The sequence below is a fragment of the Anomaloglossus baeobatrachus genome, chromosome 5, assembly GCF_048569485.1.
Source record: "Anomaloglossus baeobatrachus isolate aAnoBae1 chromosome 5, aAnoBae1.hap1, whole genome shotgun sequence".
In the NCBI taxonomy this organism is placed as follows: domain Eukaryota; kingdom Metazoa; phylum Chordata; class Amphibia; order Anura; family Aromobatidae; genus Anomaloglossus; species Anomaloglossus baeobatrachus.
Window position 1 is genome coordinate 291,534,023 of NC_134357.1, and position 14,002 is coordinate 291,548,024.

The window sequence follows — 14,002 nt, forward strand, 5'->3', positions numbered from 1 at the left end:
AAGAGGCGCGAAGATGCGAGCGTCGGCAGTGATGGGACAACACAGAGGGTGCAGTTCAAGTTCTTTTACTCACTGAAAACACACCTCTGTTGGCGTACCGAGCTACGTTGTGATGGGCTCCAGCCGATCTCGGATACTTCGGAGGTCGAGGCCGGTGTTTTCTTCTGTGCATCATCATTCGATGGTTTCCCTCCACCCGAGCTCCTGGGCTGTGGAATGGGTCACGGATGCCTTCTGCTCTCCCCGCAAACCCTGGAATTCCCCTTCTTTCCTCAGAACCCAGGTCGAGCCTCCAGCTCCAGACCACGGGCCCTGAACTGTCCGTGTCCTTGCTTGTGTGACGCCCCTGCGGCTTCAGGCACCACAGGGGTAGTGCACCTCACTCGTGGTGCAGTATTCATGTCTGATACGGAGGAGGTCGTCACCGGTAAACAACCAACAACACACTCAACCAACACATAACATGGCAGCTATTCCACTGGGACTGGGCTAGGGTAGGTGCAGGGGTAACCATCACGAGGTATGGGACCTCTTGCCCACTAGTTCAGGAACCTGGGAGGCAGGGCACCAACAGGGGAGTTAGGAGCCATAAGACTTAGTAGTCAGTCTGTTCCAGACGCAGCAAGTGAAAGGTCGCACTCAGGAGGAGATTATCCGATACACAGACAGTTCGGGGCCCGTGGTCTGGAGCTAGAAGCTGGACCCGAGTTCTTAGGAAAGAAGGGGAATCCAAGGGTTCGCGAGGAGTGCAGAAGGCACCCGTGACCCGTTCCACGGCCCAGGAGCTGGAGGTGGAGGGAAAAAGTCGAAAGGAGATGCACAGAAGGAAAAACCGACCTCGACCTCCAAAGTATCCGGGTTTGGCTGAGGCCCATCACAGCGTAGCTTGTTGCTCCAACTGCAGTGTGTTTCCAGTGAATAAAGAACTTAAACTGCAACTTCTGTGTTGTCCCGTCACTGCCGGCGCTTCCAACATCGCGCCCCTTCGCCATAGGCGACTACTACTCCTATCATCCTCCCTGGTGCCAAGATCTTCCTGTGGAGAGCTGCAACACTCGAGCTGCGTTACTATACGCCCTAGAAGAGAGAGACCCTCCGCAGCGGCAGCTCCCATTATAGTCGCACACCACAGGTGGCGTCACGAACAACTACCCCCATTATCCCCATCCCCGTCTTTATTGACACTGCCGGGGTCATGAAAGCAGACAAGGCCACAGCGGCGACCCAGGAGAAGAACCGCGTCCCGGTGACGGGTAACCTCCAACCCCATGGGCGCATCACTTGTCCCTCTCTTCTTCAATGCAACCTGGCGCTTGCTGCACCCAGAGCTAACTGCTGTGTGTGATGGCTCCTCACTTCCCCAGTTGGTGCCCCGCCTCCCAAGTCCCCGATCTAGTGGGCAAGATGTTTTATACCTCATGATGGCCACCCCAGCACCTACCCTAGCCAGTCCCAGTGGAAGAGCTCACGTGTTTCTGTGTTGGATGAGTGTGTTGGTGGTGATTACCAGGGACGACCTCCTCTGTATCCGAGATGAATACTGCACCTCGGGTGAGGTGCAGTACCCTGTGGCACCTGAAGCCGCAGGGGTGCCACATGAGCATTGCTGCTTCCCAAGCAGTTGACTTTGGTTAGCTTTCCAGCCAATATACAAGTGGAAGCTGGATAAACGTATAGCCGGGATGATTTGGGAAAATCTGCACTCACAGGGGGTTGGATCTGATGGTCCTTGACGTCCCTTCCAACTCTACCATTCTATGATTGAGCTACGTCACAAGCGCTCCATGCATCTCTATGAGAGCCACAACGAAGGTCCCATAGATGTACATTGAAGAGTGACCTCCAGTGCGCTCCATGGTGCTGCCGGCTAATCAGTTTTCAGCATAGACCGACTGGAGTGTTGAAGGCGGTGGAAGGGCAGTACAGTATATAGTACAGGTCTGGGGGGCACCACTATAAAGGTGCAATTAAAAACAAATGCTATAGTAGTGCTTTAAAACAGTCTTACAGTGAAAATTGTAAAATAACTATTTTTTTTAATAAAGATTGTGATAGGAAAAAAAATCACTGTCAATTTGTTTTTAATGCATTTAACACAAAATCTTGATTTGAATAATGACATTTTCTGTATGATGGCTGCTGAGTTCTGGAAACTGTTTGTGGATTGTTTTGGGTCCTATTTGTTCCCTTTTGCTCTGATGCCAGATGATAAATCATCGTTCAGTTATTTGGGCTATCCAGTGTTTGTGATACGCCTGCTGATGGGACCCATCTCTGGATCATGGAAAGGCAGCTGTCACAGCTGCTGCCACTTGTTGACTGTACAGATTTTTGATAACATATATTGAACATTCCAAAATCTCTGGTGCATTCCTCTAAATCCATCCAGGGCAAAGCAGCTGTAGCAGACGGACTGGAAAATGTTGACTGCTCTACACATTACCAGTTTGCACCAGTGCACCATGCCCCAGTGGAACAGATTCTGGTAGATGCTTTCTGCATGGACTTGCTAATATCAGCCTTGCAGTTTTTGTTACATTCACTTTGCAGTACAATACAAGAGAATGGAGACACATAGCTGTAGGGGGGGGGGGGTCAAGGCTATGCCACCCCCCCCCCTGCAGAAGTAGCCAGCACACCCAAGGTTTTGTGTAATATAATGTTATGTATGGTATATTGTGTAATGGATGGTTGATGGATGGCCACCATGTCCCAACAAGGCAGCAAGGAGGTGGAGGAGTCATTTTTTTGGGCTGGAATCATGGGGAGACATCTGGTAGGCCCCTTAAGGGTTCTTGAAGATGTGAAAATTACCTCTGAAAAGTATATAGCGTTTCTGACTGACAACTTTCTTCCATGGTACAAAAAGCAGAAACGTGCCTTCAGGAGCAAAATCATCTTCATGCATGACTATGCACCATCTCATGCTGCAAAGAATACCTCTGTGTCATTGGCTGCTATGGGCATAAAATGAGATAAACTCATGGTGTGTCTACCATCTTCCCCCGACCTCAACCCTATAGAGGACCTTTTGGAGTATCATCAAGCAAAAGATCTATGAGGGTGGGAGGCAGTTCTGGGAGGCTACTCTGACATCATGCAAAGAAATTCAAGTAGAAAATCTCCAAAAACTCACAAGTTCAATGGATGCAAGAATTGTGAGGGTGATATCAAAGAAGGGTTCCTATGTTAACATGTAACTTGGCCTGTTAGGATGTTTTGGATTTAAATAGCTTTTTATTTCAGTGAATGTGACCTCCTAATGCTGCAAATTCCTCAAATGAGCATTTTCAGTTCTTTAAAACATAAAATATTTAGAAAGTCTATTGTGCCTAATAATTTGGAACAGTCCATTTTGAGGTTTTTTTTAATTTTGAAGATTATACTGTTATCATTGGGAGGTTTCTTCAATAAAATTTGATGTATACTCTAACAGGTGATGACTTTTATTAGACTGACTGTCATTTGCACCGACCATTTAGGAAAATCAGAGAAAAATATAATTTGCATAATAATTTTGAACATGGTGTATAGTTACACCCCAGTTTATAGCCATTGTTTTTTATGATTATTTACCTACATCCAAGAGTTCCATGATACATTAGTTCAGATATTAACATGCTTATATATAGAAGGATTTATTGGGACAAGTAACAGCTGAACACCCAAGTACAATAGCAGAAGAACAGGGTGAACTGCATTGTGACTCTACCAGGGTCATTATTCTTTGATCTCATAGAAAAAAAAACAAATTATGCAGAACGCAATGGAAATGTACAAAAGAGAACATACAAATCAGAGAGCAATTTAGAAAAGATGGGAGGAGTAAATGTCAATAGTGAGAAAATTAAAACTCCGAAAGTCTTAGGTTAATGAAAAGCACAAAGTATTTATCTCCAGATACCACATAGGCGCGCCAAAGGCAATTTACATACATTATCAGGCATCTTTGGATCTAAACAAGCTGGACAAATATTAACTGACTGGACTAAGGGGTGCTTCACACACAGCGAGCTCGCTGCCGAGATCGCTGCTGAGCCACGTTTTTTGTGACGCAGCAGTGACCTCATTAGCGATCTCGCTGTGTGTGACACTGAGCAGCGATCTGGCCCCTGCTGCGAGATCGCTGCTCGTTACACACAGCCCTGGTTCGTTTTCTTCAAAGGCGCTCTCCCGCTGTGACACACAGATCGCTGTGTGTGACAGCGAGAGAGCGACGAAATGAAGCGAGCAGGGAGCAGGAGCCGGCGTCTGGCAGCTGCGGTAAGCTGTAACCAAGATAAACATCGGGTAACCAAGGTGGTTACCCGATATTTACCTTAGTTACCAGCCTCCGCAGCTCTCACGCTGCCTGTGCTGCCGGCTCCGGCTATCTGCACATGTAGCTGCATTACACATCGGGTTAATTAACCCGATGTGTACTGTAGCTAGGAGAGCAAAGCTAAGCAGTGTGCGCTGGTAACTAATGTAAACATCGGGTGACCATACCCGATGTTTACCTTAGTTACCAGTGTCCGCATCTTCCAGACGCCGGCTCCGTGCAAGCGCAGCGTCGCTTGCATGTCGCTGCTGGCTGGGGGCTGGTCACTGGTCGCTGGTGAGATCGGCCTGTTTGACAGCTCACGACCATGTAGCGATGCAGCAGCGATCCTGACCAGGTCAGATCACTGGTCGGATCGCTGCTGCATCGCTAAAGTGTGAAGGTACCCTAAGGGTTACCGTCTCACTAAACGACGTACGAGCGATTCCGACCACGATACGACCTGGTCAGGATCGCTGGTATGTCGCTACAGGGTCGCTAGTGAGCTGTCAAACAGTCAGATCTTCTCAACGACGCAGCAATGATACGGTGGTCGCTGGGACCCTGTCACATAGCACGATTTAAATCTTGATTAGTAACATAGGCGTGCATCTACATTGCCTTTTCCGCGCTCCCTCTGCTCCGATTGGTGGTCGTAACTGCGTTGTGACTGGGTGGCCTTGCCTTTAGAGAAGGCAACATAATAGCGCTTCCATCCTTCCCCGTCCTTGTCCATATTACAGTCCCGATGCAGAATGGACTGTGTTACGATCTGCTGCTACACGCGGTCCGGGACAAGTGAATTCAGCCCTCTGAAATGTACTGCGATCTACAAGCCAGAACAGAGGATGGAAGCGGCCAATCCAAACGCAGTAGCGATCACCAATTGGAACAGAGAGGGCGCAGAAAACAACGAAGATGCACGCCTACGTCAGTCGCGAACGAGGTTGTTGGGTAAGGTGTCAAACATGCTGATGCGTGCTGCCCTGTGGGAGCCCGATGACCAAAAAATGAACCTGAACAGTGTGTAATGATCAGCGATTTTACAGCAGGGGCCAGGTCGCTGCTTAGTGTCACACACAGCGAGATCGCTGATGAGGTCACTGGTACGTCACAAAACCTGTCACTCAGCAGCGATCTCGCTATGTGAGAAGTACCCCTTAGATTTCTGCCTCTATGATGTGTCAATGTTCTGATATCACAAGATCAGTGGCGTATCTAGAGTATGATGGGTTCCAATGCAAAATTTGGACCTGGGCCTCCATCTGCATGTTGGTCTGATATGTGGGCCCTTGCAGCATTCTAAATCCTATAAAGACATATTTCATAATGTCCTCCATACTGGCTTATTCCTGTAATCATATCCCCATCCTGTAATGCTTTCAGCATTAATACATTATGGATCCATCCACCAGGTCAGACCAGTACAAATTCATCATGGCGTATTACTTACTATAGGGAGCAAATGAACCTGTCAGGTTAGGCCAAGAATAGAAGACAAGACACTTACACGCACAATGAAATCCTATATATACATTTAAGGTGTTGCTGGTATAGGTGTTTTAGCATCTAAATTGGAAGCCATTATGCCTCCGACAGCCCTGGGATCCAGTGTACTGTGGGATAGCCCTTTTTTCCGATAATTGATGAGTTTTTGTAATGTGGATCTTGACCTACTTTAGTAACATCCATAATTTTTTTTTTTTTGCAGGATGATGACTTTGAAACAGAAAGTGATAAGGTTTTGAAGATCAGTGAGGCAGATGACGCCGGTGAGTGAGCCGTCCTGGATGTGGTAATCATGGCGCATATCCTACTTTGTGTTATATACAGTATATCCATTCATAGGTGTCAGCATGTTTCTGAATGGGACTGTGTGCTGTATAATGGCAGCTTATTATTTATTCAGTTCATTGAATGAATAATGTATGACTTTATCTAATAATCAATATATTTGAACAGGAAATGACCTAAAATTGGCAGATTCTCAAAGATACACAGTAACCCCACACTCAGCCCCTGTGCAAGAACAGTATCTGGGCCTTCTGCCATCCAATAACTCATAATAAAGAACAATTCTACTGCTTTTTGGCTGGACGTGGACCCCCCATACCTCTTGGACCCCTGTGCGGCTGCTCAGATTGCACCAATTGTATATATGCCTACTATTATGACAGCCAGATCGGTTTGTCAGTCTCCGCAAGGAGAAATGTTTTCCCCTTAGACCCCACTATAGCTTCTCATATAGCCAGATCAGATCTCATACTTTGCACTGACGAGGGAAAATCATCCCGAAACTCTGCAAATTGAGGTTCTGATCTGACATAAATCCTAGGTCATATGAAAAGGCTTATTAAAGGGCCACTTTTGACTTTTAGGATTGCTGCTTCCAATAGGTGCCACTAGAGTTTGCCTCCTTCCTCCCTGAAGAGACAATTTGAATTTTACTATTAGGGTGAGAATGCACTTTGCGTTTTTACCTGCGTTTCTGCAGCGTTTTCATGCCAAAAGGCATGCGTTTTGATTTTCCAGCAAAGTCAATGGAAAAAGGTTGCGTTTAATTTGCATATTTTGTGGCAAAAAACATGCGTTCAAAGAAGCAGCATGTCAGTTGTTTTTGCCATTTTGGGTCAGTTTTGCTAACATTGAAGTCAATGAGAAATGGCAAAAACCAAGATTTCTGCAAATTCCTGCGTTTTTACCTGCTTTTTTAGTGCAGAAAACATGCGTTTTGGACTACCAAAATGCATGCTTTTTGGACATCAAAATAATGATTTGCTATGTCCCTTTACATACACACACATAATTGGACAATTAAAATGTATATTACCGCTATAATTTGATGAAATATATCTATTTTCATTATTTTTCCCATTAATATAGATTTGTTCCTTTTTTTTCTCTTTTTTCATTTTGTTTGACTGTTTCAACTTTATTTAGCAGTGTCTTGATGTTCAAATATACAAGTTGGGGGTTACTTGGGGAATAGTGATCACAAAATAATAAGTTTTCATGTATTCTTTAGTAAAATCTCTAGTAGAGGGGCTACAAGGACACTAAACTTCAGGAAAGCAAATTTTAAACGGTTGAGAGATGATCTTAGTGCAATAAACTGGGATGATGTACTAAGTAATAAAAGTACACAAAGCAAATGGGAGACTTTTATGAGCATCCTGAATAGGGCTTGTGCAGAAAATATACCCTATGGGAACAAACATGCTAGAAATAGGAGGAAACCCCTATGGCTAAATAGAGCTGTAAGGGAAGCAATAAAAGAAAAACAGAAAGCCTTAAAAGAATTAAAGAGGGTAGGTAGTGATGAGGCATTATATAATTATAGAAAATTAAATAAAATATGTAAAAAGCAAATTAAGTTAGCTAAGTTTGAGACAGAGAGACTCATTGCGAGAGAAAGTAAAAATAATCCTAAAATATTCTTTAACTACATAAACAGTAAAAAACTGAAAAGCGATAGTGTTGGCCCCCTTAAAAATAGTCTTGGTGAAATGGTGGAAGGGGATGAGGGTAAAGCCAACCTGCTGAATGACTTTTTTTCTACGGTTTTTATACAAGAAAATGCCATGGCAGATGACATGACCAGTGATACCATAAATTCACCCTTGAATATTACCTGCTTAACCCAGCAGGAAGTACGCCGCCGCATCGAAATCACTAAGGTTGACAAATCTCCGGGCCCGGATGGCATACACCCCAGAGTACTACAGGAATTGAGTTCTGTGATAGATAGACCATTATTTTTAATCTTCTCAGATTCCTTAATAACAGGGTCGGTACCGCAGGACTGGCGCATAGCAAATGTGGTGCCAATATTCAAAAAGGGGACAAAAACTGAGCCGGGAAATTATAGGCCGGTAAGTTTAACCTCTACGGTTGGTAAAATCCTTGAGGGTTTCTTGAGAGATGCTATACTGGAGTATCTCAAGAAAAATAACCTTATGACAGAGTAGCAACATGGGTTTATGAGGGATTGATCCTGTCAAACTAATTTGATCAGCTTCTATGAAGAGGTAAGTTCAAGCCTGGACCAGGGAAATGCAGTGGATGTTGTGTATATGGACTTTTCAAAAGCTTTTGATACGGTGCCACACAAAAGGTTGGTACATAAAATGAGAATAATGGGGATAGGGGAAAATATGTGTAACTGGGTTAAAAACTGGCTCAGTGATAGGAAACAAAGGGTGGTTATTAATGGTACGTACTCGGACTGGGTTTCAGTTCATAGTGGGGTACCACAGGGGTCAGTATTGGGCCCGCTTCTTTTCAACATATTTATAAATGACCTTGTTGGGGGCATGAGGAGTAGAATTTCAATATTTGCAGATGATACTAAACTCTGCAGGGTAATCAATACAGAGGAGTATAATTTTATATTATAGGGAGATTTATGTAAATTGGAGGATTGGGCTGAGAAGTGGCAATTGAAGTTTAATGTAGATAAATGTAAGGTCATGCACTTGGGTAGAGGAAATAACATTTATGATTATGTACTTAATTGTAGAACACTGGGTAAAACAGACACAGAAAAAGACTTGGGTGTATGGGTGGATGGTAAACTTCACTTTAGTGGACAGTGTCAGGCAACTGCTGCCAGGGCTAATAAAATAATGGGATGTATTAAAAGAGGTATAAGTGTTCATGAAAAAAATATAGTTCTACCTCTGTACAAGTCACTAGTGCGACCGCACTTAGAATACTGTGTACAATTCTGGTCACCGATATATAAGAAGGACATAGCTGAACTGGAGAGGGTGCAGAGAAGAGCGACCAAGATTATTAGAGGAATGGGTGGGCTGCAATACCAAGACAGGTTATTAAACTTGGGGTTATTTAGTTTGGAAAAGCGAAGGCTTAGGGGGGATCTAATCACAATGTATAAATATATGAGGGGACAGTACAGAGACCTTTCCAAAGATCTTTTTACACCTAGGCCTGCGACTGGAACACGGGGGCATCCACTACGTCTTGAGGAAAGAATGTTTAATCATAATCACAGACGAGGATTCTTTACTGTGCGAGCAGTGAGACTATGGAACTCTCTGCCGCATGATGTTGTAATGAGTGAGTCACTACTAACATTTAAGCAGAGCCTGGACGCCTTTCTTGAAAAATTTGATATTACCAGTTATGTATATTAGATTTTATGACAGGGTATTGATCCAGGGAACTAGTCTGATTGCTGGATGTGGAGTCAGGAAGGAAATTTTTTCCCCATTGGAACTTGTTTGCCACATTGGGTTTTTTTTGCCTTCCTCTCTGGATCAACATGTTAGGCTATGAGTTGAACTAGATGGACTTAGGCGGGCTTTGCACACTACGACATCGCAGGCCGATGCTGCGATGCCGAGTGCGATAGTGCCCGCCCCCGTCGCAGCAGCGATATGTGGTGATAGCTGGCGTAGCGAAAGTTATCGCTACGCCAGCTTCACACACACACTCACCTGCCGTGCGACGTCCCTGTGGCCGGCGACCCGCCTCCTTGTTAAGGGGGCGGGTCGTGCGGCGTCACTGCGACGTCACACGGCAGGCGGCCAATCAGAGCGGAGGGGCGGAGATGAGCAGGATGTAAACATCCTGCCCACCTCCTTCCTTCCGCATATCCTACGGAAGCCGCAGTGAGGCCGGTAGGAGACGTTCCTCGCTCCTGCGACTTCACACACAGCGATGTGTGCTGCCGCAGGAGCGAGGAACAACATCGGACCGTCGCGTCAGCGTAATCATGGATTACGCCGACGCTGCACCGATGATACGATTACGACGCTTTTGCGCTCGTTAATCGTATCATCCAGCCTTTACACACTGCGATGTCGCATGCGATGCCGGAAGTGCGTCATTTTCAATTTGACCCCACCGACATCGCACCTGCGATGTCGCAGTGTGCAAAGTGCCCCTTAGAGTCTCCCTTCAACCTTAAAAACTATGATACTATGATACTATGAAAACGCATCTGTCAAAACGCAGGTGAAAAAGCATGCAAAAAGCGCTGAAAACGCATCTAAAACGCGGTAAATACGCATGCGTTTTCAGCGCTAAATTTCTGGAAAAGGCAACTTTGGTCAAATCAATTAAGCCCAAAACGTGCGTTTAGAACTGCAAGTAGGAGAACGCAAAGTGCGGTTTTACCCTTATAGTGTAAGTTTTGCAAATAATAATGTGTGGACTACTCATTCTGAGAAATAGTAAAAATATTTAACAAAAAATAAACATAAAAAATGTTTTCTTAATGAATCTTTATTTCCTTTAATTGCTTTCCTATGACATTGTCCCTAATGTGTGGAATAGTTTGTCACTATAAATCATACAGTGCCTAACTACCGTATATGTGCTATATAGTATGATGTTCAATTTATTGCACTATACATCAGCCACATAAACAGAGGGTGGGGACCCAATAGCTGGGACCCCCAGTGATCCTAAGAAGCAGGGTCCACACAGCCCCATCTGAATGGAGTATGTGCACGTTCCTTTCATTCATTGTCTATGGGACTGCCAGATACAAATGGAAATGGCTCCAGGTTCTTTGGCATTTCCAGTGTATTTGCTAACAAATAGACACTAATGAGAAAGCTCAATTGAAGCTTTTGTATATAAAATGGCTTTCACTGTAGGTGACTGTATAGAACCAGTGACCCAATAAATAGAGGTCCTCTTATCCCAACAATGGGGTATTTGTCAGTCCTGCAGCTCTGTAATATATTACTATGCAGAAAATGATTACAGATAAGACCTTTTCTCCACTTAGCTGAGCATTTTTCTGCCAACTGTGAAGTCACATAAAAAAAAAAATTCCATGCAGCCAAGGGCATCTTTGTTAACGTTAGGGTTAACATAGGGTTGTCTGGGACTTACATATTGATAACTTAAAGGGGTTGTTCACTACTTTGACACCCTTTTCTCATTTCCCTTGTTCGCTCCCATAAAAATAAATAAGCCTATACTCACCTCCAGTGCAGCCGCGATTCCAGCGATGTCTAAATCTGCGATCCCGAGGCCCATGTGACATTGTTATGACACGCAGATCCCGTGACCAATCAACTCCTGTCTCCCTGCTTTCGGACATTTGAGAAGGGTGTGAGCGCTGCGCTGACTTCCTGCTCAAACGTCTGAAAGCGGGGTGAAGAAAGCCGGCACTGATTGGTCGTGGGACCCACGTGTCATGACAATGTCACATAGGCATCGGGAATACAGCTTTAGACATCTCTGGAACCGCGGCGTACTGGAGGTGAGTATAGGCTTATTTATTTTTATGAGGGTGAACAAGGGGAATGAGAAAAGGCTGTCCAAGTAGAGGACAAACACCTTAATGTGCAGTTATACCAGCTAATTGTGCAACATTGAATGCCCCCTGATCGTTAAGTATTTATTAGTGATGAGCCAGCACTACCATGCTCAGGTGCTCGGTACTTGTAACAAGCAGTTGATGCTCTGATGGGCGCGACTCGAGCACCCGAGTATAATGGAAGTCAATGAGGAACTCGAACATTTTTGTGGGAAATCTTCAGGGAAAAATGCTCGAGTTCCCCATTGACTTCCATTATACTCAGGTACTCAAGTCGCGCCCATCAAAGCATCAACTGCTTGTTACAAGCATCATCACTTGTATTTAACGATCAGTGGTGGCTTAATAGCCTGTTAAACAGGAAGACCCCTCTTCAGATGTGCACTGAGCAATCAGTAGTAGATGTTTCATTGCTCATAGGCCGCCATTGTTCTCGGCAATTCAAGTCCTGTTTAGACAGGATGAGGCGTTGCCAAGAATGATGAACTTTGGTGCAGCTCAAAAGGTCATTTCAACTGATGAAGAGTTTTGCTAATTTATTGGGTGATTAGGAGACTTTTTACATTGCATGATTATCATGAATAAAACGTTTCTAAGAACGCTCTTTCACGATAATTGTGGAATGTAATTGGACCTATATCAGTTATCTGCTCAGGCAATGTCTAGATGTAAGCAATGTATGGGGCAGACCACAGCAGCTCTGTTCATTGCTTGGTGTCCGCTGCTGACTGCTGCACTTATCTATTATTTTAGCTAAAACTTCAGTTCATTATTTCTAATACTTTATCATATTGAATCAATTTATGTATTTGTTACATTTTATATCAGTTGTATATTTATCACCACAATTGATTGGTTATATTGAACATGTTCTGTACATTTAGGTAGCTTAAATACAAATCTTCATGTGTTTCTTTCAAAAAGTTGAAATAGAACTGGAAGGGGCTCAAAGGTTAAAAATATCTTGATAAATAGTATAGACAAAGTGCTTAAAGGGGTTGTTCACTACGCGAACAACCCAATTTCAATCACTATATTACTCCATGTAAAATAAAATAATAACAGCTTCTACTAATTTCCGGTACTGGCGCCATTCCAGTGTTGGCAGCGCCTGGTCTCCTGGGGCTTGTGTGGCATTATGTCACGTGAGCCTTGCAGCCATTTAGCAGCTGATTTGGCAGAACTGGTTCTGCTCTCTGAATTCTACCAGAATGAACTATGAACCTGCAGGACAGCTTGAATTTCTTTGGAACTTGAGTGGGGCTGTTTATCCACCATCCATACTATCCTGCTTTGCAACATTTCATCAATTTTTCACTCCTGTCCTTGTTCAAAGAGATTAGCTACAGTGTCATGGGCTTTAAACCTCTTGATTATATTACGTACCATGGACAAGGAAACATCAAGATCTCTGGAGATGACCTTGTAACCTTGAGATATTTTTCAACAATTTTGGTACTAAAGTACTCAGACAGTTTTCTTCTCTTTCTGTTCTCCATGCGTAGTGTGGCACATACAGACACAATGAAAACAATGAGTCAACTTTTCCCCTTTTTATCTGGTCTCAGGTGTTATTTTCATATTGCCCACACCTGTTACTTGCCACAGGTGGGTTTGAATGAGCATCGCATGATTGTAACATAGTTGTTTACCTACAATTTTGGAAAGGTGCCAACAATTTTATCTGGCCCTCTTTTAGAGTTTACTTGACTACAAGGGGCAGCAGTTTGCAGATATTCTGTTCATCCAGCACCTTTCTGATGGCAAAAAGTCTAGTAAATGTGCTATATGATGAGCAGAGCTCATTATCTCTTTCTAGTAAGTAAAATGCTGCACTGCATGAAACAAGGAGGACAAATGAATTAGTACCATTATATATTTTTAATTTCACATGTATTTATCAGGAATAATGAATGGTACATTAGTAGTCACAATCTATAGGGATCTGGTAGAAACGCGGAATTAAGATAAACTTCTTCCCAAGGAGGCTGGTTGTGATTGTTTATAAACCACTTATCCCTCATTGTATATAGCCATCAGTGAAGCCCTAGCTAAGCTAACACTAATTTTGTGTGAATCCCTCGTGGTCAGGACTGTGCACACCGGTGACGTTACTGGAAATTATTTACATCCTGCACATTTCCAGAAACAACCAGACTAAGCACATTTCCATTGTCAGGTAAAATCTTCATCTATGAATTCATTAGTCCTCTTCTATCAAACTGTTAAAAAATTGTATTTAGCTGGGTGACAACCAAGAGAATGCACATTACTGTTCCGACAAGGGTTGTCGCCCATATGTTCCAGACTACATTATGTTGCCATAGATCAACCAATATAAGCAATTTAGGCAGTACTTCACTTCAGCGCTGTCCTATGTGACTATAACATGCAGAATCTGTTGA

The 14,002-nt window shown here is 43.8% G+C and overlaps 1 protein-coding gene across 4 annotated transcripts in view; it reads left to right on the top strand.

Moving 5' to 3' along the window:
• The window catches only part of MXRA7 (matrix remodeling associated 7), an 81,520-nt gene that overhangs the window by 28,116 nt on the left and 39,402 nt on the right, over positions 1–14,002 (top strand). For all 4 annotated transcript variants that reach the window (XM_075349559.1, XM_075349558.1, XM_075349556.1 and 1 more), the window contains exon 2: positions 6,012–6,072. In XM_075349559.1, coding sequence (XP_075205674.1) covers positions 6,012–6,072 — 61 coding nt within the window. The remainder of the gene's footprint in view (positions 1–6,011; positions 6,073–14,002) is intronic.